The 27,814-nt window shown below is 39.9% G+C and overlaps 1 protein-coding gene across 3 annotated transcripts in view; it reads left to right on the forward strand.

The window, feature by feature from the left end:
* Nucleotides 1-27,814, forward strand: part of GRIN1 (glutamate ionotropic receptor NMDA type subunit 1) — a 415,565-nt gene that overhangs the window by 20,115 nt on the left and 367,636 nt on the right. For all 3 annotated transcript variants that reach the window (XM_033960212.1, XM_033960213.1, XM_033960211.1), the window contains exons 2-3: nucleotides 10,103-10,237; nucleotides 17,916-18,092. In XM_033960212.1, coding sequence (XP_033816103.1) covers nucleotides 10,103-10,237; nucleotides 17,916-18,092 — 312 coding nt within the window. The remainder of the gene's footprint in view (nucleotides 1-10,102; nucleotides 10,238-17,915; nucleotides 18,093-27,814) is intronic.

The following is a 27,814-nucleotide window of genomic DNA, read 5'->3' on the forward strand; positions in this document are numbered from 1 at the left end:
AGGTTCAAACTGCATAGCCTTACACAGAAACCTTACTCTGGAGGAGGGGGGGCAAGTCTTCCCCCCTCTCCCTGAAGCGTGGGCTTCCAATGCCCCTCCTTCCTATTCTTGAGACTGACTCTAATTACTTCCAGATGCTGCCTTAGGATTTTCCTTAGTGTTTCTTCAGGTTTAAAATATATAAAATATGTTTTTTCAAAGCAACACAGTCATACACTTCATTTATACTTTGCTTGGCCAAGCCTCCATACATTCAATAAATCATAATTTTCATTCAAAACTACATCCAATTCAGTTTGGGGACACGCTATCCTTCTCTACCAGTGTAAAGCAAGCACATCTGGTGTTAATTAACACCACGCTGCTGGGAGCGGGAAAAACTCAGAGAGGACAAAGAAGACAGAATACTATTCACTGGCCCAAGATGGTGGCCGAAGACAGGACAGATATAGTACACACAAAGAACCCAAACTGGATTCCATGTAATCATGTAATCGTGATGTCCACCATGATTTGGCTCAACAGCAAAGTACATAAACAGATATTATTATGCTTTCCCTTATATTAATCCTTAGTATATTTTTCTCTGGCCTTAGTTACATTATATTTAAATTTTTATTCACCTGTTTTTCCGTACGCTTCTATTTGGGCGTGGTCCTTAACTGACACAGAATTGTCTCTAACTAGAATTACCCAGAATCATATGAAAAACTGGCGCTTTTGTAGAAAAACTTCACAAAAATACTGCACTATCATGCTCCGACATCCATTCCATTATCGTCCCATAAACAGCACCCCCTGCTGGCCATGAGCCACTACTCCTCAATCCCCTCTTGAATATTACTGAATTTATGAAGTAATATTCAGAATTGAGCTCGTGGTCTTATCTGTGGCGCTGGGGTTTACTTTGGGTACGGTTCTTCTTATGGATCAGTGTGTGTCTGTGCAAGTATATTCTTTTAATGCCAATTAGATAGCAAAAGCCAGAAAAATGTACTACCTAGGCCTGCAAAGGCAGGTGCCTAGAAAATCTTACCCAAAGCGTACTTGAATTCTCTAGTGAGAATGCAAGCATATCCCATCCACTATTCTAGATGAAACCCATTCAAGTGTACATTTATGTAAGTTGCTGCTTAAGCCATACCATACAGGAAACTTACCATTCCAGTGGTAGTTAGACAGTGTCTGTTCTAGGTGCAAGTACAGTCCCAGAGCAGAGACGTCTGTTGATTTATTCATAGAGGTATTCATGAAACTCAAATACTTTTGAAGTTAAAAAAGGTCAGAAAATTTAGAGAAAGTATAGTTACAGAAAAATAGAACCCTAGATTTCCCTAAGATAAAGAGAACCTCAGTATTACCTAATTTAATTGGTCCCTATGCTCAAATGTGTTATGTTATAGAACCCTGGAATTAAATCAATAAAGTGTAAAATAATGCACAGTGTTAAGAAAACCAAATATATGCTTAATATGGAAATGTAACTCATGTGCAGATAATGCACTAAATTTAAATTAAAATCATTAAAAGGACTGATGATATCAGCTGTTAAACCCAATTAAACAATATTGTGGCACTGTGTAACAGCTTAGAAGCTGCCACTGTGTATGGAAATACAGTCATATGAAATAAAATTTAAAATACAGGATAAACAAAATATTTTCTGAGAACAATGTATGAAGACAATGATAAAGAAAATACAGTTAACACAATATCATAATAAGCCTATTGAATTATGCAAAAGCATAATTAAAGTTCAGAAACCTAATTCAAATGAAGTGATTTAAAGTAACGTGGTTTAAGATAGTCTTTTTTTCTTTCAAAATTTTTTATGAGTCCAGAAATGTCTTTTGCAAATAGTTTTAGCAACTTGTAAGGTCGGAATCTCTAAATTAATTTCAGTGAAATTTAAATCATGGCTTTAAAAAGTTCATGCTGCAACGTTTTCAGAATTCAAGCTCGTCTGTTCTGTAACTACGGAATTGCTTGTGTTCTGTCTTTCTTTCTGTTGCCCAAGGGAACACACCTGTACTATTACAACTGCAAAAAGCATATCTAATTAGTTGAACAGAGACAAAGGAACACTGAAATTCCCGCCGAAAATTCAGCTTCAGAATTTTTCTCTGTGTTCTCCACAGCTCTAGTGGTGGAATGTGGTACTGCTGGCAATGTAAATCCTGGAAGGAAAGCACATGTTCATTAACAAAAGAACAAAGAAAAGAAACACATGGCACGTTTTCCCCTCTGCAAACAGTGCTAGTTCTTGCATCGCAGAGTCTGTGCTGAATTGTTGAAAAGATTCAAAGGAAGTTTCTTAACTGAAACACAAAACACACAGATTAAATAGACTTTTTTCAGGGTTGTGTGGTACCAAATATGGCCACAGGAAAATTTAAACATGCAGATCCATTCTCTACATGGTAAAATTAGACTTTCTTTTCCCTAACATCAGGGAATTATTCTCAATCCATATTCTTTATTAGGTTCCTATCCTGAAGAGCTTACTAGTAAAAATTAAGCAAAATTCAATTCCGAATTCATCCACTTACATAAAAGTGTATTATAATTATTAATTTCCGTTAACAAGGTTAACAAGCCCTTTGTTTCATGCTTATTTTAATTTTCAAAAACATATAGGTACTTAACCTCTATTTTTGTTAATCTTTTTATATTAAACTTCCCAAATTTAATTTTGAAAATGCATTTAAATTTAATTACTCCCTAATCGTACATTTCAGGCAATGCACAATTTTAAAAATACTTTATAAACCATGCAGGGGCACAAAAATTCATATTCAAAACTAATTTGAAACACTGAGATAAAACTACAAAGGCAGGAATTTTTTTTTCTCATGCACTGCTTTGCTTGCTCACAAGAACAATCTTTCTTGTAAGCATGGTATCTGTTTTTTGGAATAAATCTTTTTCTTTTCCACAAAATTATCCTTTCACTGTTGAATACATTCCCAAGTCCAGCAGAATTCTTTCTTTTCTCCCATCTTCCCTATCGAACTCCTCCATAGCAGATCCCTTACAATCAGGGAATTAACACATTTCACAAGCTTTCTTTCCACATTCCTGTACATTCGTTCTACAGACTATCTCCCTGCTTTGAAACCGCCAGACATTTAACTTTCTTTTCCTTTTCACTTAACCATCTCGTTTAAATATCACTTTCTGATGCCTTCTGACTCTACATTTCTTTTTCTTTCAACACTCTTACAACTTTTAAAAATACGTGGCATTCACTCTTTATTCTTACTGGGATGCAAACCCACATGGTCTTCTAAACACTAAAAAAGTTCAGCAAAGATATCTCTATTGTTCTCAACACAGCAAGAATCACATAGCTATGCAAACTCTGATCTCCCACTACGCTGATCTCAGCGTACAGAACCCCCTTTTTTTTTTCTTAAATCAACATATTCAACTTCTCGACATCAAAACAATTGAATTACATGCTCGTGCTTTACTAACCCAAATTAGAAATTCACAAGAAACTTTTCATCAACATACCGGCTGATCGGAACTCCAAACAGCATGCATTTCCCTGTTATAGGCTGGTAAAGTTTGATCAGAGAGAGACCACATTGAATCCTCCTCTGGATCCTGTTATTCACACATCCTTAATTAAAAATTCCTATGCTAGCTAATAGTTAAAACAGAATTTTAAATCGATACCTGTGTTTGAAAAATCGTAGAATTGCAGACAAAGAACCTCCATGCTGTGGAATTTCACCCCCCCTCCTCTTTCCTCCCCCTTCCCCCTCCCCTCTGCCTGGTAGTGAACAAAGGAGAAACTCAAAAAGCCCGCCTTCCAGCTCACGTGATAGCTCTGTGGAAGGCATCGAGGGAGGAAAAAGGTGGGGGGTCTCTTTCTTTCACACAAAGAAGACTGACCAGCAAGGGAACGGGAAGCCATTAACTTTATTTTTCTTTTTCCAGAGACAAGAGAAAAAGTTAGGGCAGAGCAAAAAAGACAGAGAGAGACAGAAACTGGAGTTTAGAAAGACAAAGCTGAGAAACACAAAAATTTTTCCTTTTCAAATTAGCAATACAATAGCTACTAGTTAACTTTACTTCAGACAGGCCTGAAATGCATTGAGGGAGAAGAAGAAGGAGGGGGTGCCCTCAGCCCGTTTTTTCAAACAAAGAGACGGGACAGCGAGGGAAACAAACAAAGTCAGATTAAAACGGACAGTTTTCTTTTTCACAGAGAGAAAAAAGTTAGTTCAGAGACAAAGCTTCGACACACAGCAGGAAAATATATTTTTTTTCTCTTCAAACTCAGTAACTTCTGTTATCTCAGCATGTGTAGCTTACTTCAGACAAGCAAAAACTTGCCGGCTTTCTCACGTTCACAGAGGAGACCTGCTCTCTACTGGGCACTTTTACCTTAAATTTTTTTTTCTTTCACTTAACTTACTTTACATTAACGTCATACACACATATCATACATTAATTTACATATGTACAAGCATGCTCCTTATTGTTAAATAATTTTTTTTTTTTTAATAATTTTTTTTTTTTTTTATTTTTTATTTTCTTTAAACAGGCGTATACTCACAATTTTCCATTTTTCCGGTCCCGTTTTGTCTCTAATTTCCGCCATATTCCTGCGCAGCCAGTCAACCTGTCATCTAATGATAACGTGACTAACTTTTGTTTCACAACCATGCGAAACTCTCTAGAGTTCCTATGAATAACCTATAAGCTTTTTCAAGGTGTCGAATGAGGTCCTGCTGCGGTCGCCAATTGAGCCAGGGACATCGACGCCTTTGTGAAAGCTTCCGGTTTGAAAATAATAATACATGCAAAATGACACCAGCGCAAGGTTTTTAAAAAAAATTATAACCAAGATTTATTGAATTATTGTTTCTATTTTTCCATTATGAGCTCAAAAGCATCAGCATTATTGCTAACGTTGCGCTAATGGGAGATCGTTATGGTGGCCAAAATGCTGGCCTTCTCCTAACGGTCTCGTTTTCATATCTCATTTCATTCTATTATATAACTTTTAGCTCAGTGACATCATCAGTATAACAACGAATGACAATTCACCAAAGAGGTGGTCTTAAAAGTTGGACAAAGAAACATTCCTCCAGGTTTAAAAGTTATACAGTTTTAGAAAATTACTTTTGATTTCTGAATTAACATTATAACATTATTCAAGAGAATTCTACAATTATTAACAGGGTGCTGAGAAATTCTCAGCCCTAAAGGAAAAAACTCTTCCTAAACTGACAGGTTCAAACTGCATAGCCTTACACAGAAACCTTACTCTGGAGAAGGGGGGCAAGTCTTCCCCCATCTCCCTGAAGCATGGGCTTCCAATGCCCCTCCTTCCTATTCTTGAGACTGACTCTAATTACTTCCAGATGCTGCCTTAGGATTTTCCTTAGTGTTTCTTCAGGTTTAAAATATATAAAATATGTTTTTTCAAAGCAACACAGTCATACACTTCATTTATACTTTGCTTGGCCAAGCCTCCGTACATTCAATAAATCATAATTTTCATTCAAAACTACATCCAATTCAGTTTGGGGACAAGCTATCCTTCTCTACCAGTGTAAAGCAAGCACATCTGGTGTTAATTAACACCACGCTGCTGGGAGCGGGAAAAACTCAGAGAGGACAAAGAAGACAGAATACTATTCACTGGCCCAAGATGGTGGCCGAAGACAGGACAGATATAGTACACACAAAGAACCCAAACTGGATTCCATGTAATCATGTAATCATGATGTCCACCATGATTTGGCTCAACAGCAAAGTACATAAACAGATATTATTATGCTTTCCCTTATATTAATCCTTAGTATATTTTTCTCTGGTCTTAGCTACATTATATTTAAATTTTTATTCACCTGTTTTTCCGTACACTTCTATTTGGGCGTGGTCCTTAGCTGACACAGAATTGTCTCTAACTAGAATTACCCAGAATCATATGAAAAACTGGCGCTTTTGTAGAAAAACTTCACAAAAATACTGCACTATCATGCTCCGACATCCATTCCATTATCGTCCCATAAACAGCACCCCTTGCTGGCCACGAGCCACTACTCCTCAAGCCCAGGCATAAATTCAGGGCTCACAATTTAAGTGTGATTGCCAAAGCATTTTTGCTAATATTTTGTAAAAATATCTAGGTGCCTAAGTATCTTTATAAAATAAGCTACCACTAAGTGCTTATTATCCTATAAACCTAGACACTCTGTTATTAAATTAGCCTCAACAAGAGTTGTTCTTCAAGTGGAAACCTTCATTTAGATACCCTTGCACTGCATAGTGAGAGCCTATTCTATAATGGCATCAGAGTGCCCAGATTCCATTATAGGATATTAGCATAACCCAGTATCAAGGAGCTATACATTTACATGCCCATAACTACACTAGCTATATGCTGGTTATATAAAACATAGTAGATGACGGCAGATTAAGACCCGAATCCAGTCTGCCCAACCTGATGCAATCTAAAAATTTGTTGGGTTTTTTTCCTACTTCTTCATAGCTATTTCTGGGCAGGAATCCAAAGCTCTGCCCGGTATTGTTCTTAGATTTCAAGTTTCAAGTTTTCTTTATTTTTGATATACCATTTATCATACAGGTATCTAAACGGTTTATAATAATTATGTAGTAAAAGTTTTAAAAAAAGAATAAAAACTTGGCTAAGCTAAAAACAAAAGGGGAAACATTTACGCATGAACGTACATGATACATTAGGAAAGGACGGGAAGGAAAAGATAATAAATACATCGAGATGAAAATAAAAATAAAAGAGGGAAATGGGAGAGAGAGGTACAATTAGGCTGGGGAGGTCGCTTTAAAAAAAAAGTGTTTTGGTTGCCTTACGAATTCTGTAAAGGATAATCGAATTTCAAAGGAAATAGTATTTACAAGGTAAAGGCGTCTTTAAAGAGGAATGTTTTAAGTTTGGATTTGAATTTATCTAAAGAGTTTTCTAAACAAAGATCAGTGGGGAGAGCATTCCACAGTGTGGGAGCTGTTCCAACTCCTAAAGTCTCCGTCAAAGCTCACTAGAGTCCATCTACATCCTCCCAGCCATTGAAGCCCTCCCCAGCCCATCCTCCCCCAAACGGCCATATACAGACACAGACTGTGCAAGTCTCCAACAGGAATCAGAATAACTTACAGTACTTATACATGTAAGTGGGTGCTCCACCCATTTGTGTGGTTCACATTATCATATTACCAAAGAGTAGTTGAGTAATAATCAGTCATTAGAACCAGTGGCATAGTAAAGGAGCGGGTGAACCACCCTGATTACAATCTTGGTGGTGGTGCCGGCATTTCTCCGCCCCCCAAGCCATGCTCAGCCCTCCCCCCCTCAATACCTCTTTAAATCTTCGCCAGTGTGAGCAACTTCTCTGGCCTACTGCTCATGCTGACCTGGCTCCCCTCTGAAATCACTTCCTGGTCATGAGGCCAGGAAGTGACATCAGAGAGACAGCCAATGCCGGTGCAAGCAGTAGGCTGGATAAGCTGCTCACGCTGGTGAAGATCTCAAGAGGTATGGGGGAAGGGAGGGTGCGAGTGTGGCATGGGGGTTGTGGAAGGAGCAGGGGGAGGAGAGGAAGGCAAGTTGCACCCCCCCAGGCGCCTCCTTCCTTCGCTACGCAACTGACTAGAATCAACATTTCTGAAAAGTATAATCTTTATTATACATCTGCATTCTACCTAAAAACTAACTGATGTGGAATAGAAATATTATAAATAAATGTACACACTATATCATTTATATGCACCGTTACACAGTAGCAATTAAGCACCTGGCTGGCAATTTTGAATATACTTATATGCATAAGTACTAGTATTCTTTACATTAACATGCACACGGAGCATGTCAATGCTGGTGCCCAGTTAAAGAAATGCCCTTTACATATGAGGGTGGTTTGAAAAGTTTGATAAAAAAACTAGTTAAACAACAGTCTCCATTGTGGGTTATAGTTTCAAGTTTATTAAAATTATGATATACCACCTTATCATTTATTTCAATGTGGTTATACATTTTAAAATAGGGTAGAAACATAATCGAAAGGGACGTCTAAGTCCGTTTACGTCTAAGTCACAAGTCGTCCAAAGTAAAAAACAGCCTAGGACACATTTTCGAAAAATACGTCCAAAATTTATTTTGTTTCGTCCATCTTTATACCACATTTTCATCCATCTTTATACCACATTTTCGTCCAACTTTTCGTCCAAGTCAAAAACGCCTAGAAGAGCCCTGGATATGGGAGGGGTCTGCAAAGTGATGGACTGAACACCCAGACATGGCACCTAAATAGTGGGGTACCTTACAGGGCACTGCTGTGAACTTCACAAAAAGGGTGCCATGTCTTCATCTCACTACAGCTCCCTTATAGGTCATGGTGAGCCCCTCATACCACTTCCAGAATGCCCTAGGCCCACTTATCTACCACCCTAATAGCCCTTATGGCTACAGGAGCCACTTATATGGCAGTACAAAAGGGTTTTGGGGGTGTATAGGGGAGTGCACATGTTTAAGTATCAATGCAGTGATTACAGGGGCTTATGGGCATGGGTCCTCCTCTCCATGAGTCCCTAACCCACCCTCAAGATGGCTTAAGCCGCCTCTGTGCTGGACGACTAGGTTTTCCTATGCCAGGCTGCCAGGTGATGATGGTCTGGAGGCTGAATTTTAAAGGTGTGATTAATATTTTTATGGGGGGCGGTGATCACTGGGTTAGTGTGTGGGGGTCTGTTTTATGTGTTTGCAGTGCTTATCTGGTCACTTTAGGTGTTTTTTTGTGACTTAGACCATGTTTTACATGGTATAAGTCACAACGTCCAAGTTCCGTCAATCCTGGGCTGTAAAACTTTCGGTTATACATGCTGTACGACTAAGTCTAAGCCAGCCCACGTCCCATCCAACTCCCGCCCTCGACATTCTTCCTGAAACGCCCTGTTTAGCTTTGGTTGCTCAGCAGCATTATGAAGGCCTAGGTCATTTAAAAATACATCCAAAACCCGTTTTTATTATCGGCACTTGGACGTATTTGGACAGTGTTCGTCCAAGTGCCGACTTAGGCCGGTTTTTGGACTTTTTTCTCTTTTGATTATGAGCCCCTTAGTCTAGCAAGTTTCCAGCTTTTTCTTTCCGTTGGAAAAATAGGATTTGTCAAATCCTGCAAAATACTCATTGACGATATCGATGACTTAATGAACTGTGATTCCATCCCATAATTTGCCAAACTTTTTAAACCACCCTCGTATCTGTGTGCCTACTTTGTATACTTCAGTGCCTCCAGACCATTTTATAAGAACCCACTAGAAAGGGCAAAATGCTGTTCTACATATTCATATTCCTTATAAAATTACCTCCTAATAGTACACCAAAGATATGCTGCTTTTTCATTACCCGTTGTATTAGTCAAGAGGTCAGAAGAAATCTTTCCAGTCACCGATACTTCCATTCTCCTTTCTAAGCATGTATACAGTATCTTATGACATACATCTCTGATCACTTTCATCGTGTTTTAAAATTTCACATTGTCTGCTCATTTTCATCATTGCCTGTTAAAGAGAAAGGCAGATAGGCACCGTTTATAGAATCTGGCCTTAACTCAGTAGGTGCCTAGAAAAACAGCACCTACCGCATGTCAGTCAAAGTTATCATGCCTGCCAGCGCCTAAATCAACTTAGACACCCCTAGGCATGTACACCTTAGGTGCCAGTATATTAAGCAAGGGTTTTCTTGGCCTAATATACTGGCATGTAACTGAATCTATGCCCAAATTCTGCCCCAAATCTGTCTCAAACCATGTCTTCTTGCCAGTAGGCGCCATAGACAACCTACATCGAAGTAGTAGGTGCCTACCAAGCTAGGCACCTACCAGCTAATTAATTTTTAATTGGTTTTTAATGGCACTTTCAATTATCAGCGCCAATTAAGCCAAATTAAAAAATTAAGTTAAGCGCCTAGATCGGCTAGGAGCGCTGATCTAAGTACCTAATTGTAGGTGTCTTTTACAAAATCATGGCCATAGTTCTCACTTCAGGGCAGCTGTTGTACATATGTGATGTGCAGTAATATTTTTGTGCTATATCCTGTGTCCCGCAGGTCTATGCAATATTAGTTAGCCATTCACCTGCGTCCAATGACCACCTAACACCAACCCCCGTCTCATACACAGCCGGCTTCTACAGGATTCCTGTCATTGGTCTGACAACACGCATGTCTATATATTCTGATAAGGTAACTGCTGCATGTTTTTTAATACCTTGTAAACATACAAAGTGAAGGGACTACCATGCTGGAGTCCAATGATTTCTACCAAATTTACTTAGATAACTTTTCAGTGCCCTCTGGAATTTATTATTGTCTTCTAGTAAAACAGTGGAAATTTTTTTTTTTAAAAATGAATTTAATACTGCTGTGAAATTGCCATGACTGGAAACTTAAACATTACACAGAAATGTTTGACAGAGACTAAAGGAGTCCACACTCTTCCCTTTCTTCCTGCCCCCCCCCCCCCTCCCCAGGTACAGTATGGGTTGCAGCATAGCAAGCTCCCCCAAACACATGCTTTATCTGTGTTATATGTGTTCTGTTGTAGAGCAGTGGCAATGCAAGCTTTCTAAATGGCACTTCCTCACCATAAGATAGAAACAAAATGGACATGAAAAGTTTAAGATTCTCACATGTACTACTACTGAAGAGAATCAACATGAACAATGAGAGTATCCATCTATATTGTGCTTGTTCGCTCTTCTTTGGCTCAAAATTTAACTTTTATAATTGTTTCTTTCTAAAAAATTTTCCTGACTCCAGTCTATCTCAATGCAAGAATGAGAGGTATGACATTTGTTTTCTCCAGCACTGCCTCTTAAGAGAAATTACAGTACATATTTGATATGTATGAAACAATTACACACCACCTTGTATTTAAGTAGCATGCATTCATGATCTATAGAACATTACAACATTGGGAAATATTACTAAATAATGGCACATAAATACGAATCATTTCTCTGTGCAGCAAATGGTTAGTGGAAAGCCATCACAGGTGTGTATCCCAAAAGAATCATGGGTATATCCAAAAAGGTAGCAAATAGATTTGTGGGGTATAAGAAATGTGCTGAATAAAACCCTCAATCAAATTGCCTCACATTTAGCTTGACTTTTCTATAATAAGGGTAATTCTATAACAAGTTACTTACATTTATTCTCCAACCTAAATGTACAGAATATTAATATTTAGGCACTAAAGTGCCCACGTATCCATACAAATACCCTTTTGTCCTTAATCTTTTCTTTAAATTTGTTTGATTAGTAATTGTAACATGTTTCCCCATAATGTGGGCTTAAAAGGAATTATGTATGTATGAATGATTATGAATTGTTTTGTGAGATTTTTCTTTTTTCCTTGAATAATTGGATATTGTAAATGTATTCAAAATTATAATAAAAAAACAAGAACAAAAAAACCAACCAAATACCCTTTTGGTGCCTAAGTGGTATTCTACAAATAGGCACTCAAATGGCATAGCATATATTTGTACAGGGGGTGTTCACAATCAGGCCATAGGTGGGGTAGACATTTAGGTAGGCAACACACAGAATGCTGTAAGTTGTCTGCTTGCCTGCTTAGAGCAAAAAGACTAGTCAACTGCCACCCCAAAAGCAAATAGTCAGCTAAGGAGAATGGGAGCAGAACTTGCTCCAAGGATAAGAGGAAAGCCAACAAGCTGAATTCCAAATTTACTGTGAACCACAGCAAGGTAACATGGAAGAGACCCAACATAGGACTATGTTTCGGCAACCAGAACCTGCATAAGAAGTCATGCAATCTAAATCTGAGAAATAAAAACATGTAAGCAAAACAAGGCAACACTAAAAGAAAACTATAGAGCCAAATGGCTACTTAAAAATGGTGTGCAGAAAACAAATAAAATACAGTGGTACCTTGGTTTGCGAGCATAATTTGCAAAGCACTCATATATCAAAGCGAATTTACCCATAGAAAATAATGGAAACTCGGACGATTCATTCCATATCCCAAAAATTTTAATAGAAAATATAGTACTGTAAATACAGTACTGTACTTACTTGAATTGCAAGATCTCACTCGTTTCAAATAGTCACTACACTGCGGGTGAATTGGGTGTGATGCTTTTATTACATTCAGCCACGCTCAGAGTGAGATGTGCATATGTTGTGTGCGCTTGGTTTACGTTCAACTGCGATTAGTGATGCGGCGCACATATATTGTGCGTATTTAATGTGACGCACGTGTATGTGCTCATACTGCAAGACAATGCTCGTTTATCGAGTTAAAATTTAAGAAAATGTTTTGCTTGTCTTGCAAAACACTCGTAAACCACGTTACTCGCTAGTCAAGGTTTGACTGTATACAGAAACAATGCATATGCATATAAAAGGTAAAGGCACATAATCTAACTCAATGATATGCATAAAGGCCCAGATTCTCTAAAAGTGCGTCCCGATTTTAGGCAGCTGTAGGCGTCCTACAGCTGTCTAATCAGCCAACCGGGATGCACGTTTTTAAAAAAAAAATGCTCCCCAGGCAGGCCTGAAGGCACCTCCGGGAGCCTAGGGAGACCCGCAAGACGCCTAAGCTTGCCTAAGGGCCTTAGGCGAACCTAGGTGGCCCTACGCGTCTCCCTAGTAGAGGAAGAAACCTTAAAAATGTAGGCCAGCAAAATGCTGGTCTACATTGTAAGTAGACGCAGCTGCTATACTTATCGCGGCAAGGGATCTCTCTGCCGCTATAAGTATAGTGGGCCGCGGCCTGTCCGATCGGATGCCCCCCCGACACTACCGACCGCCCCCCCCCCCCGACACTACCAACCGCCCCCCCCCCGACATTACCGATCTCCCTCCCACCCCGACACTACCGATGCTGGCAGGAGAGTGCCCAATCCCTCCTGCCCGAAGACGGCACCCCCCTCCTGCCCGAAGACTGCACACCACCCCCCGGCGCTAACAACCCCCAAACTAACCTGTTCTTCAGGCCAGATGGTTCTTTCCCGTCTAGCCGGTAAGCCCGCCTCGTCGAAATGAGGCGGGTTCGCCCCTTCCCGGCCCATCCCACCGAAACATAAGGCCTGATTGGCCCAGGCTCTAGAAGCCTGGACCAATCAGGCCTTAGGCATAGCGGGTCCGCCTATCCCCACTTGGCCAATCAGACCTTAGACTTAGTGAGGATGGGTGGACCCGCTATGCCTAAGGCCTGATTGGTCCAGGCTTCTAAAGCCTGGGCCAATCAGGCCTTAGGCTTCGGCGGGATGGGCCGGGAAGGGGCGAGCCCACCTCATTTCGACGAGGTGGGCTTACCGGCTAGACGGGAAAGAACCGTCTGGCCTGAAGAACAGGTTAGTTTGGGTGTTGTTAGCGCTGGGGGGGGGATGTGCTGTCTTCGGGCAGGAGGGGGGGGGGATGTGCCGTCTTCGGGCAGGAGGGGGGGGATGTGCCGTCTTCGGGCAGGAGGGGGGGGTGTGCCATCTTCGAGCAGGAGGGGGGGATGTGCCGTCTTCGGGCAAGAGGGGGATGTGCCGTCTTCGGGCAGGAGGGGGGGGTGTGCCGTCTTCGGGCAGGAGGGGGGGTGCCGTCTTCGGGCAGAAGGGATTGGACACTCTCCTGCCAGCATCAGTAGTGTCGGGGTGGGAGGGAGATCGGTAATGTCGGGGGGGGCGGTTGGTAGTGTCGGGGGGGCGGTCGGTAGTGTCGGGGGGGGGCATCCAATCGGACAGGCCGCGGCCCGCTATACTTATAGCGGCAGAGAGATCCCTTGCCGCGATACGTATAGCGGGCCGTGTCTAATCTAACCTAACCCGATTCTCTAACCAGTGTCTGTAACATGGACGCCGGTTACAGAATCGGGGTTTTAGTGTAGGCCGATTCTGAATAGGACGCCTCTCCTGGGCGTCCTGTACAGAATCAAGGCCTAGGTGTCTTGCGGGCCTCGCCTTCAATATAGGCGGCCTGCCTGGGGAGCATTTTTTTTTTAAAAACGTGCATCCCGATTGGCTGATTAGACAGCTGTAGGACACCTACAGCTGCCTAAAATCGGGACGCACTTTTAGAGAATCTGGGCCAAAGTGTATCAAATTATAGTTCACAGTAAATAACCTTTACAAAACAGCCGAAGGCCAGTGAGGAAAATGCTCCGATGCTGAACAGTTCCTATGAACATTGGAGCATTTACCTTGCCGGCCCGTGGTAAGAAGCTCTTCTACAGTTTATTAAAAACCCAGCATTATTATTCTATTGTCCATTTATTTTGGATTTCTGGAAATCAATAGGGGGCCAAATAAATAGTTTATTGGAGAATCCGGTGGCCCTATCATATGATACTATTTTATTTGGCATGTCAATGAGGGTAAAGAGTCAAATATCCTCAAAAAATAATAAGCTTTTGCTAATTATGACTGGAGTCACGATTCAACAAATTACTTTTAATTGGAAGAATTGGAATAGATTAAACTTTAATTTCTGGTGGAATTGTTTGTGCCATATATATAAGATGAAAGAATATTAGCCATACAGAAAGGACATTTTAATAAATTCAAGGATGTTTGGGGACCATTAACAGATTATTGTAATGAGTAAATAACATTTTTCCCTTAATTATACAATTGTAACTGAGAGGGTGGGGTGGGGGGGATTTCTGATCTTATATTAATTGTTTGGATTAGTAGAAAAGAATATATTATATGATATACGTGATTACATAAGATATGGTAAGGGTGGGAGGGGGGAATAAATTTCATTAATTTAAGATGATTGTAATAGAAATTCAAGTGATGTTTGTAAGTTTAAATGTTATTTCCGATTACACTTGTTGTAAGTTGTAAAATTAATAAAGAATTAAAAAACAAAACAAAACCCAGCATAGGACTTATATATTAATTATCCAAATTCTATTTTCATTAAAATTAAAGTCAGGGTACCAACCTTTTTTTTTTTTTAAATATTCTTTATTCATTTTCATATTTTACATCAAGTGCACAAAATATTAAATTACAACAAATTATTACACAATATCACTTTTATATCTACTACTTAATATTCTAATAATATTTTTACCCCCTCCCCCACCACCCACCCTTCAACTGCTTTCCAATCACCATATACACATTATATAACATATTATAACATATTATGTAATATTATTTCCATTACCCACCCCTCCTGATGTGCCATAAAGAAGAAAAAGAAAAGAAGAAGAGAAAAACTGATGATCATTCACTACAATATTTTGTCAATGGCCCCCATATTTTTATAAATTTAGTATATGTTCCTCTTTGTATTGCTATTGCTCTTTCCATTTTGAATATATTACAAATTGTATTCCACCAAAATGTATAACTAAGGTTACTATGATTCTTCCAGTTGTTGGTTATATGCTGAATGGCAACCCCTGTCATGACTAATAAAAGCTTGTTATTCTCTGGTGAAATTTGACTTTTTTTCCTCATCATCATTCCAAATAATACGGTATCATATGAGAGTGCTACATGATTTTCCAACAATGCATTAATTTGAGGCCAAATAGCATTCCAAAAAATTTTAATATGGGGACAATAATAAAGTAAATGATCTAATGTCCCAGGTTCCAGATTACAATGCCAGCATCTATTGGACTTAGAACTATCTAATTTTTGCAAACGTACAGGGGTCCAAAACACTCTATGTAACAAAAATAACCATGTTTGTCTCATAGATGCTGACACTGTACATCTCATTCTCCAAGACCAAATTAGTGGCCATTGAGATGCAGTAATTTGGTGCTTAATCTCAATGCTCCAAATGTCTCTTAGACCACTTTTTGGTTTCTTATTCAAATATCCAGATAATAATTTATACCACAATGCGGCTTGATGTCCTAGGAAGTCTGCTTGGAAGCATAGGAACTCCAAACTATACTGATTATTCAAAGTTTTCCATTCAGGGAACTCAACCTGAATGGCCTGCTTCAATTGCAACCATTTAAAACTTTGTGTTTTACTAAGACCAAATCTATGTTGCAATTGTGAAAATTCAAGCAGTTTACCATCCGAAATAACATCATTTAGAGTTCGAATGCCTGCAATAATCCAGTTCTTCCAAAGAATTTGAGCTCCGCCAATTTTAATCTTGGAGTTTATCCATAAAGATTGATTAGTTGACTTATCAATTGGAATAGGTGTTAATTTACTAATAAACCTCAACGTTTTCCAAGTATCCATTAATATCTTATTTTCCCTGTATCTTCTAGGCATGTTAATACTTGGAAAATGAACTAAATTCAGAGGAAACATAAGGCGCCATTCCAAGTATAACCAATCTGGTGCATTATCTATAAGTTCTGGGAGGATCCAATACAAACCCTGACTAATGCCACATGATTTTCTAATAAACTATTAATTGAACTTTCTCAGCTGAACTGTTTCTTTAACAATTTCTGATTTCATAGAAATCAATTGATTTATGAATTTTGGGTAATGTCAATTACAGGTGCTATAGGAAATTTACTGAAATTCTCTTTGGGGGTAAGAAAACCAGATTGAAAGGCCATGCTGATTACTTCTGCTATTTCTTTCTGTAACTGTGGAGTAGGGTCAGAGTAAAGAGGGATATGATATTATCTATCTTCATGTTGCCTTCTAACTTTCTGTAATATAATTATATCTGTTTAAAAGAATGCCTTCTCCCTTGTCAGCTGGTTTGATGACTATATTAGAATTATCTGCTAAAGACATGACTGACAAATTGTAATGTCTTTGCTTTTTTGATATTCCATCTTTTCGACATCTTTGTGTATACAAGTAGTGAATGTATGTATCAAGAGATCAATAGGGTCTGGAGACGTGCATTTTGAAGGATTTTCAGTACTGTACAAAAACATCCGAATAGTCTGATTGAGATTGTTTTTTGTTAATTATTTATTGTTTTTGCTTACATGTTTATATTACTCAAATTTATATTGCATGACTACTAACGCAGGCTCAGGTTGCTGAAACACGGACCTGTGTCAGGTCTTTTATACGTTACCTTGCTGCGGTTCACAATAAATTTGGAATTCATCTTGTCAGCTTTCCTCTTATCCTTGATCCAAGTCTGTCATCCTGGCTGCCAGTATGTCTGCTACATTTAGGCATCCCAATTAATGGTCTATGGCAGGTGTAAATGGGGGACGTCATAATTTATACTACTATTATGTATGGATACTTGGGCACCCATATGTTCATACAGAATAAACTCTCACCCTGTGTTTTTCCAGGGTATCTAAATGGAGATGCACTGTTTTAAGAATTGCCCCCAAAGTATCTATGAGAAAAACTGAATGATGATGAGAAAAGTACAAAAAATCCTTTCCAAAATTTGCTCTCAGGCTTAAAGCCAAGGTGTGGGGAAATCCAGATTTGGATCATGGTGAGAATTGATATATTGAAGCTCAAGAAAGGAGAAGAGAGAATTAGCTGAGCTTAAATTTCTCATGGCCACAAAGGAGCACTGGGATTGTGCCTTCGCAGAAGCCATGTCTACTTGAGTCATGCTGCAGAGGATCTTGAATGTTAAGGAAGAAAGGGGGAAAGATACAATAGCTCTCCTTCCATTTCACTGACTGTACCTTTGGAATACCATTTATCTTAATTCTACAGTATGAGATGATGAGCTCGGGAATTTTGATAAGAGTATTCAAAAACTCCTAATCTCAGGAAAAACACACAGTCACTATGGAAAGGACCTTTGGCATTGGATTTACCCATGAAGTCATGAGTTTTCCCCCATTTAATGAGAGCATTGCTATTTCATAGTACATTCATTTGTGCTAGAGCCCTAGAGTGCCCAGCAGACAATGGTTGCTTGCCACTCCACCTTGCAACCAAATATGAAAACATATGTTGAACCATTTTCTTCTTTGCAGAGCATCCATCTATCCTTCCTCCGCACCGTTCCACCTTATTCCCACCAGGCCAATGTCTGGTTTGAACTGATGCGCAAATTTAAATGGAACCACATCATTCTCATTGTCAGTGAAGATCATGAGGGTCGAGCTGCCCAGAAGAAACTGGAGACCCTCCTTGAAGAAAGGGAGTCAAAGGTCAGTTCAACATTGCCTTTGTTTTGTAATTAAAAAAAAAAAAATCTTCAAGCTGTTGTATGTATGTAGATTTCTGTATGTTAAACACATTTTCTTTCCATTGTAACATGGCTAACATTACGCTTAAAACATCAACAGTGTCCAACTAGTAGTTGATAGAACTTTGTACTTTGTTCATTTCACTTGCTTTTACCATAATCAAAATCTCCTACATGTAAATCAACCACAAAATTAAGGGAATAACCTGGAGCTGCAAAGATACAGTACTAGGTCCATCTCCCTTATGTCAAGGGTCACAGGGCCAATCCCTTTTCAATCATTTAAAGAGATACAAAACCCATTCAGTGTTACCAGCACAATGCTGTGTCTACATCATAGGTGTTCATTCCGTCATTGGTTTATCATTTTTCTTTACAATGCACTCTGTTACTGTATTATAGCATTGTTGCTTTTTGCCTTCCCCTAGAACCTCTCTAGGAAGATGACAAAGGTGATGTGGCATGATTGAAAATTATGAATCTTTGGCTTTCACTCACCCTATTCTAATTTGTTACTGTGTGGATTGAGATGATATTTTGCTTACTATATCCTTTCATTCAAAGATGTACATTAAGATGTGCAAACTAGATCATACCAAACTAGTTTTGAGAGAGAAAGGATAATGGGGTTTTGAAACTAAAGAATGATCCAAAATCTATGGATGAGATGAAGTTAAGTTATTGAAACAATCAATAGCTAAAGGCTAGACATGCTCATGGCTTTCTTTTTAACAATTAGTTATATTAAACTTGCCTCATTTGGAAAATATGTGTTATAAAAATATGGTATGTTATTTAAATGCTAGTCACTGCATTTCAAGTTATAGCCAAATATTCAGTGCCAGCCAATTCTCCAAGGGCAAGCAGAATAAGTGAATCTTCACATATGAGTGACATCATCCAATGGAGCCTTCATCGGAAGTTTCCTTCAACATTTTCTAGAATCTCAGTGCACATTTCTGCCTGCCACTGTCATACAGTACCCCTTCATACCTGCCATCTGAAGCACCTGATGTGGAATATCATATTGTTTAGTGGCAGTTACATCAAGTCACAGGATTTCTGAGCTCTAGTAGCAGATTCACAGTGCACAACATTTTCCGCAATGGTTCTGAACATCCATCCAAAATTGTGATGGATTTCTAACTTAACCAGTCAATTGTCCTGCCAACCTTTTTTTCCTAAGGCCTCTAAAGGTGAAAGCGCCCACCTAGCTTTTTATTTCTTTTCACCCTAAAAGGATGGGGACTGCCATTGGAAAATGCACACTGTCAGATTGGATAGAAAACTAAGGGGCTCATAAAAAAAAAATTGATACTTGGCCGATCAAAAAGACAGGTCGTCCAAGTACCAATAATCAAAACTGGTTTTATACGTATCTAAAACCAGCTTAGGCCATTTCACTGCATCTGTACGCCCAGAGTGAAAAGGGACATTTTTGGAGGAGTGGATAGGGCAGGAGGTGGGCGGGAGGTGGGCTGACCTAGACTTAGTCAACTGACAGCCATAATCCAAAAGGTTTGACAGTTTGCCAGACTAAACTTATACCTTTTAACTTAGACGAAATCAAAACAGGCATAAGTTCCAGATCAGGCCTCTGAGCTGATCTCAGTTGCCACGATCAGCTCAGAACATCCTGGACCTCCCCCAACCCCCCGGGACCCCCTCTAACCTTTTCTTAATGGCTGGATGGCCAGATCCTCTCTTCGACTGGTGGGCCTACCTTCTTCTGAATGGCAGGCCTGCCCTTCCCGGTGCATTATGGGATGCACCGGGGATGGGACTAAGGCCCCATAGGAGGGGCCTTAGGTGCCTCGGCCAACTGAAATCTAAGCATACACGTAGTGGCGGTCTAGGTGATTAAACTACGGAACATTCAGATAGGCCATTCTTGAAAAAACCCACATTTTGGACTTTTTTTGAGAATGGACATTTCCTGGCTACCTACTTTGTGCGCCTAGGGCAGGGATGTCAAAGTCCCTCCTCGAGGACTGCAATCCAGTCGGGTTTTCAGGATTTCCCCAATGAATATGCATGAGATCTATTAGCATACAATGAAAGCGGTGCATGCAAACAGATTGCATGCCTATTCATTGGGGAAATCCTGAAAACCCGACTGGATTGCGGCCCTCGAGGAGGGACTTTGAGACCCCTGGCCTAGGGTCTTAGGCCAAAAGAGGACTTAGATGTTATTTTTGATTATGCCCCTCCACATTTTCTCCTCTTATGCCCAGACAGATTTGACTTAATAGGGCCATGACATAGCTCAAAATGTCAGAGTTATGTGACTTTTTCTCACTACTTGTGACTAGGTAGTCACCATCTCATACTTATCTTTACTTTTCTTATTTCCTATTCTTTCCTTACTTCCTATTCTTTCCATATCCTACCCTGTTGTTCCAATTCTGCTTGTTTTCCCCTTAAGATATTGTAAACCTTTCCTGCCCTTTTTGTCTTCTTGTGTCTAGCTTGGTTAATTGGTCTGTGTACATTTCCCTTGTTATATTTTTATTTTAAAAATAGTCCATTGTTTTTATTTATTGCACACCCCTTTGATTTGACCTAGGGCAACAGTAGATTAAGCCAGACAGTCCTTCGTTATATATATGGGGTTTAAAATTTAACTCCAACTCCTGTAAGCCCATTAATTTTAGTTCTAGGCTACATTCCAAAATGTTTTTCAACTTCTAAATAAGGTTTGTTCCCAACTAAAATAATTTTGGGTGCATGCTAGTTGCAACATTGCTGGGTTCTGGTTTTCTTGGGTTCTGTTGAAGGAAACCTGCAGTTAAGGAGTCCCATATGTGAGAATTTAATAATCTTGCTTGTCCTTTGGAGAAAACACAGTTAATTACCTGTAGCAGGTATTCTTTGAGGACAGCAGGATATGAATCTTCACAACCTGTCCTCCTGTCCAAGGAGCTGTATTCTGAAAGCTTGCAGTGTACTGAAATATTTCTGTGCAACAGTGGCAAGTTGGAACAGGCATGCATGTGTGGTACAGCTTTCTCAAAAGTTCTGAAAAGTGCTGGAGGGAACTTCTCTCATGTGTTCTGTCAGATAACCTCATCCATATGTGAGAATTCTTATCCTGTTTTCCTCAAATAACATCTGTCACAGGTAAGTACCTCTTTTATATTGGTATTGACCATCTGGGTATACCGGCAACCACTGCTTTTCTCCAGATAACAGTGATATTCAGCACCTATCGCCAGACAGCTAACTGGATAATTTAGGTCAGCCCTTTTGCTGTCCCCATGTTATCTGAATTATCTGGATACCAGCACTGAACTCCAAATAAATTCTAGCTTCACCCAGGCTCCATGCCTCAACTAGATAAAGATACTGAAAATATGTGCTATCCTCTGGTCATCAGGACTTATCTGCATAGCAGGTGCTGTCTCAAAGGACAGAATTAAGATTCTAAACAATCTTAATAAAATAAACAGAAATAAAGATAATTAAATTCATTCAGGAAAAATGAAGGGAATAACACTTAAGACAAAAAAAAGAAATGCATAATTGAAAAAAAGGCATGACTATCTAGGCCAGGGGTAGGCAATTCTGGTCCTCGAGAGCCGGAGCCAGGTCAGGTTTTCAGGATCTCCACAATGAATATGTACGAGATGGATTTGCATGCACTGCCTCCTTGAGATGCAAATCTATCTCATGCATATTTATTGTTGATATCCTGAAAACCTGACCTGACTCTGGCTCTCGAGGACTGGAATTGCCTATCCCTGACCTAGGCAATAGGATCACATGATATGATCCTTCGGGGTAGGAGGTCATTCACAAAATATGAGAAATTAGTATAGAATGAAACAAGCAAAGAAAGTATGCAGAGCACAGCTCATGGAATTCTTTTCCAGTTTCTCTGTATGTGTATGTTGTGTGCATCATGTGCGTGTCCATGTGTATTTGTGTTTGTATATGTGTATGTATGTATGTGTGCTGCATGCATGTGTGCATGTTTATAGTTGTGTTTTGTCTATGCATGTATCTAATCTGGAGGCAAACGGTGGTTTGAATGAAACAATTTGCACACATTCCATTTACTTGGGAAGAATAATAAAAAAAACAAACTCCAATAATAGATCAACCATTTGATGTCATTTTCAATAGACTTTAAAGATTGGATTTAACTGCTTAACTGGGTGACACTGTCCAAAGACAACAGATATTGCTGTGCTTCTCCACTAGGTGACAGTATGCAGAGCAACCTGTAGCAAACTATACATTCACCCCCAAATTCTATAGCGGTCACCCAAAGTTGGGTACCCAAATTTCGAAAGAAGCCTATATGTACACAATACCTAATTAGTCAATTGGGTGCTAGCAACAAATTATTAACATTAATTGGAGTTAATTGGGGGAGAGTGTGGCGTAGTGGTTAAAGCTACAGCCTTAGCACCCTGAGGTTGTAGGTTCAAACTCATGCTGCTCCTTGGGACTCTGGGCAAGTCATTTAATCCCCCCACATTGCCCCAGGTATATTAGATAGATTGTGAGCTCACTGGGACAGACAGGGAAAAATGCTTGAATACCTGAATAAATTCATGTAAACTGTTCTGAACTCATGTGGGAGAACGATATAGAAAATTGAATGAATAAATAAATAAATAATTTGGATTTACGTTCACATCTCTCTATGAGGCTCATAATTAAAATTTTGAAACATCCAAAACCCAGCCTAAGTTGATACTTGGACGTCCTAATAGCCAAGACGCCCAAGTGCCGATAATCAAAACTGATTTTCTGGACATCCAGTAGCCCATGCTGCTCCTTGTGACCCTGGGAAAGTCACTTAATCCCCCCATTGCCCAAAGGTACATTAGATAGATTGTGAGCCCACCAGGACAGGCAAGGAAAAATGCTTCAGTACCTGAATAAATTCATGTAAACCATTCTGAGCTCCCTTGGGAGAATGGTATAGAAAATTGAATAAATAAATAAAATAAATAAACTGTGTGTCCATAGATTTTGAGCTCTGGGAGGTGTGTTATGGGTGGACATCGGGCAGGCTTAGACCTGGATGTCCTGCAGTGATAATCAAAGCTTTCCCAGGACATCCTAGATGGAATTTAGACGCTGGGAGTTAAACTTGTTTTAGTTGTCTCTAAGTGCCCCAAAGCTGCCCAAACTGACCAGATGACTACTGGAGATCAATGATGCGGTCCTTTATCAGCACCTCTACCCTCTTTCCCGGTGACGAGGTCAGATTCACCGGTCTGTAGTTTCCTGGATCTCCCCTCGAGTGATTAAATTTGCAGACGATACAAAGTTCTTCAAAGTAGTAAGGACACAGAAAGATTGTGAAGACCTACAATGAGGTATAAACGCACTTGAGGAATGGGCCATGAAATGGCAAATGAGGTTCAACATGGATAAGTGCAAGGCGATGCATGCCAGTAACAAAAATCATATGCATGAATATAGGATGTCCAGTGCTGTACTCGGAGAGAGCTCCCAGGTAAGAGACTTGGGAGTACTTGTAGACAAGTCAATGAAGCCGTCCGCGCAATGCGCAGCAGCGTCGAAAAGGGCGAACAGAATGCTAGGAATGATTAAGAAAGGGATCACAAACAGATCTGAGAAGGTTATCATGCCGCTGTACAGGGCCATGGTGCACCCCCACCTGGAATACTGTGTCCAACACTGGTCGCCGTACAAGAAAAAGCGACATAGTACTACTCAAAAGGGTCCAGAGAAGAGGGACAAAAATGGTTATGGGACTGGAGGAGTTGCTGTACAATGAGAGGCTAAAGAAACTGGGCCTCTTCCCCATTCAAAAGAGGAGACTGAGAGGGGACATGATCGAAACATTCAAGGTATTAAAGGGAATTGACTTAGTAAAGAAAGAGAGATTGTTCACCTTCTCCAAGGTGAAGAGAACGATAGGGCACTCTCTAAAGTTAAAAGGGGATAGATTCCATACAAACGTAAGGAAGTTCTTCTTCACTCAGAGAGTGGTAGAAATCTGGAACGCTCTTCTGGAGGCTGTTATAGGGGAAAGCTCCCTCCAGGATTTCAAGAAAGAATTAGATAAGTTCCTGCTGAACCAGAGCGTATGCAGGTAAGGCTATACTGAAATAGGACACTGGTCTTTGACCTAAGGGCCGCCGTGTGAACAGACTGCTGGGCACGATGGACCCAGCAGCGGCAATTCTTATGTTCTTAGTAATTTTTGAAGACATACTTGTGTATCGTAAAATGAAAAAAATAGTGATAGAAGCGTCTTTTTGTTTTTTTACTGTCCAATAATAGACTTTTATTATTGAACAAAGCTTGCATGCCTGTTACCTCTATTATATGCAAATCTGCCTCATGCATATTCATTAGGGATATCTTGAAAACCCAACTGGCTGAGGGTCCTCTAGGACAGGTTTTAAAACTATTCATGTATATTATCATATCTTACAACAGTATTTCTGTTTGTTGACTTTGAATACAGAGGATCTTAAATCTAGATATTTCACTTTCACATCCAAAAATATTATTTCTGCCAAATGCACAAAAAAGTCAAATTTAATAGTTGGATGACATGACATGCATTCAGTTCATGAATAAACCATCTCAAATTATCCAAAGTACCCAACCATATCATAAATATGTTGTATATATACAGTATCACCAATCAACATAGCAATACCATGGGGAAAAATTTTGGTTGATCCTCAAATTGAGTCATGAACAAATTGGCTGTAGATGGAGCAAAAGAAACCTCCATTGCCATACCTAAGAGCTGCATATAAATATCACCCTTAAAATGAAATAATTATTGTTCAAGGCTATAGTGGTAAGTTCTACCACAGGTTCTGTTGGTACCTGGTGTAGGCAGGTATGGGTCTCCAAAGCTGTTTCCACTACCTGGATAGCTTCATTTTGTGGAATTGATGTGTACGTATAATGAATCTACATACAATGCTACTAAAAATAGATCATCATAAGGTGACTGAAACTGATCCATATACTTTACTAAATGAGTGGTATCTTTCAGATATGAATGGTGTGAGAGCGGTTAATGTAGCTGGTTTAAAAAAAAAAAGTTTGGACAAGTTCCTGGAGGAAAAGTCCATAGTCTGCTGTTGAGTACAGACATGGGGCAAGCCACTGCTTGCCCCGGATTAATAGCAAGGAATGCTGTTACTATTTGGGTTTTGGCTAGGTACTTGTGACTTGGAATTGGTCCTCTGTGAAGACGGGATACTGGGCTAGATGGACCATTGGTATTACCCAGAAAGGCTATTCTTGTGTTCTTTTGAAGGTATACTGTATACAGTAGGATATCAAAGGGTGAAGAAAGCAATCAACATACAGTATTAACAAACAAGTTCCAAAGGGGAATTATTTGAGGACATAAAAGGGCACCCCAAAGGTTCTTCTCCAAACTTGTAAATTTTAGGCAAAATTTAAAAAATAGGAAGGGGATCACGTGATGTTGTGAGCAGAGGCAGATGTGCTTTGGATTTGCTTGCGACCCTCTGACAATATCTTTGATTTTTGTACACTTTTTCTTGTAGCAGCACATATTGATTGGCTTCCTATAATGATCTTTAGCGCCTATGGACAGATTTTTGACCATACATTGTGATTCAATGAACGCTACGCAGACTACATGGGATCGGGATCGTACTAAGTCCCTTGATGACAAGATGGCCACTCAGTCTCCTGACAGGACCTTACAGATCACTCCAGAGCATTTGAAAACATTGAAATCTGCAGTGGTGTCGGCACTAGACCCTCGACTAGTGCAACTTTCTAGTCAGCTTGCTAATTTAGAGAGTTTAATCTCAGATATGACACAATGGACTGGTGAGGTGGAACAGTGGATCTCCACAGTGAAAGATTTCATGGCGAGCTTAAAATCGTAGATTAATGCCTTACGACACAATTACAACAGCAAGCAGGAAACTTGAAGACTTAGAAAACCGTGCTCTTGAAGACTTGGAAAATTGCACTCACAGAGGCAACTTACATTTTCTCAGCATGCTTGAATCAGTGCCAGATTCGACTTTATTAGTGACGTTGGAAGCTTGGTTACAGCAAGAATTTTCTTTCTCACCTTCAGTGAGACTGGTGCGTTTAGAATGCATCTCTTCATTTTATCATAGTCTCCATTTTGAGATTAAGGCTAAACTCTGCTGGAGCCAGTCAATAGCTTGCATCTTGCATTAACTGAGGAACTGGCTTGAGTTTCTGGGTCATCTGCTGTCCCTGGGTCAACTGGAAAGAATGGGATTAGGGGAGGATACCTATGCCTGTGAGTGTGATAGGACCTTCATTTAGCTCTGTTAAAATACCTCCCAGATGAATAGGACTGGAATGGGACAGGAGAGTGATTGATTATATCTGAATACTTCTTGATGAGGTCAGTTGACTCCTGTACTTTGTCACCAAAAGGTTATCTCCAGAGCCCCAAATATGTACCAGTTTCTTCTGCAAATCCTGCTGGGAATCTGAGGTCCACAGCTAGGTGGGTCTGCAGATTCCAATCTCCATTGCAGAGGCTCTGGATGCCTTATCAAAAATATTATAGGTTGCCCTGAACAGGTATTTTTCCCACTCATGCTCCTTGGCTACTAACTGATGTTGCTCATCAGCCTTTTACTATGGGAGAATGTCAGCAAACTCATCCATACTGTGCACAACATTCTATAAGTGCATCCTCATTAAAGTTGGTAAGAAGCTAAACAGGATGTAAGCATAGTATTCTTACAAATCTTTTTCTGAGAATGGAAGATGCCTGACCCCAATGACCTTTATCAAACTCAATGGCAAGAGAGTTTGAGACCCGCTATTAGCTCTTAGAAATACAGTCTAATAGATTTTTAGAGGGGAACCTAACAATAACATTACAAAATAATAATAATGAAAACTAAATATTACCATAGTATAACATATAACTAGCAATCTTAGGATCCTAGTATACACATTCCCACTCCCTTAGCAACTTAACAAAGAAATCATCAATATTAAGATGTAGTAGCAGTCCAGCAGCAAGATGGTGGCTATCCAGGCTTTTGCACTGAGTGCCACATGTTTGATTATCTTCCAGTTGCTGAGAGGTCATATATGTGTACTCAGTGCAAAGAGATCCTAGCACTCAGGGAACAGGTCTGATTTCTGGAGGCTTGGAGTTGCTGAGGCAAACATAGAAATCCTACCTCTGACAATGTTTGTGCTGCAATGGAGGAGAAAGATCTCCTGAAAGGAGAGCATCACCATGGAGAGTCAGGAAGTGATCATGTAGCCAGGACCTGCCCTCCTGGGGATGCAATATCCTCTTGCACTGAGGATGTATCTCTGGGCTTCTGCCCAGGGTGTAAGGGTTGGACAACCATTGTAGTAAGAGATTTGATCATTAGGCATGTAGATAGCTGAATGGCCAGATGTTAGGAGCCAGCTGTCTTGGTCCATGTGTGTACCAATGAAATAGGGAAATGTGGTAGGGAGGTTCTGGAAGTCAAATGTAGGCTCTCAGGTAGGGAAGCTAAAATCCAGAACCTCCAGGGTAGCATTTTCAGAAGTGCTCTCCATTCTACATGCAGGAACCAAGAGACAGGCCAAATTTCAGAGTCTCAACGTATGGTTGAGGCGATGGTGCAGGGAGTAGGGTTTTAGATTTGTTAGAAACTAGGCAACATTCTAGGGAAGGTGGAGCCTATTCTGGAAAGATGGGCT

Source organism: Geotrypetes seraphini, chromosome 10 (genome assembly GCF_902459505.1).
Source record: "Geotrypetes seraphini chromosome 10, aGeoSer1.1, whole genome shotgun sequence".
In the NCBI taxonomy this organism is placed as follows: domain Eukaryota; kingdom Metazoa; phylum Chordata; class Amphibia; order Gymnophiona; family Dermophiidae; genus Geotrypetes; species Geotrypetes seraphini.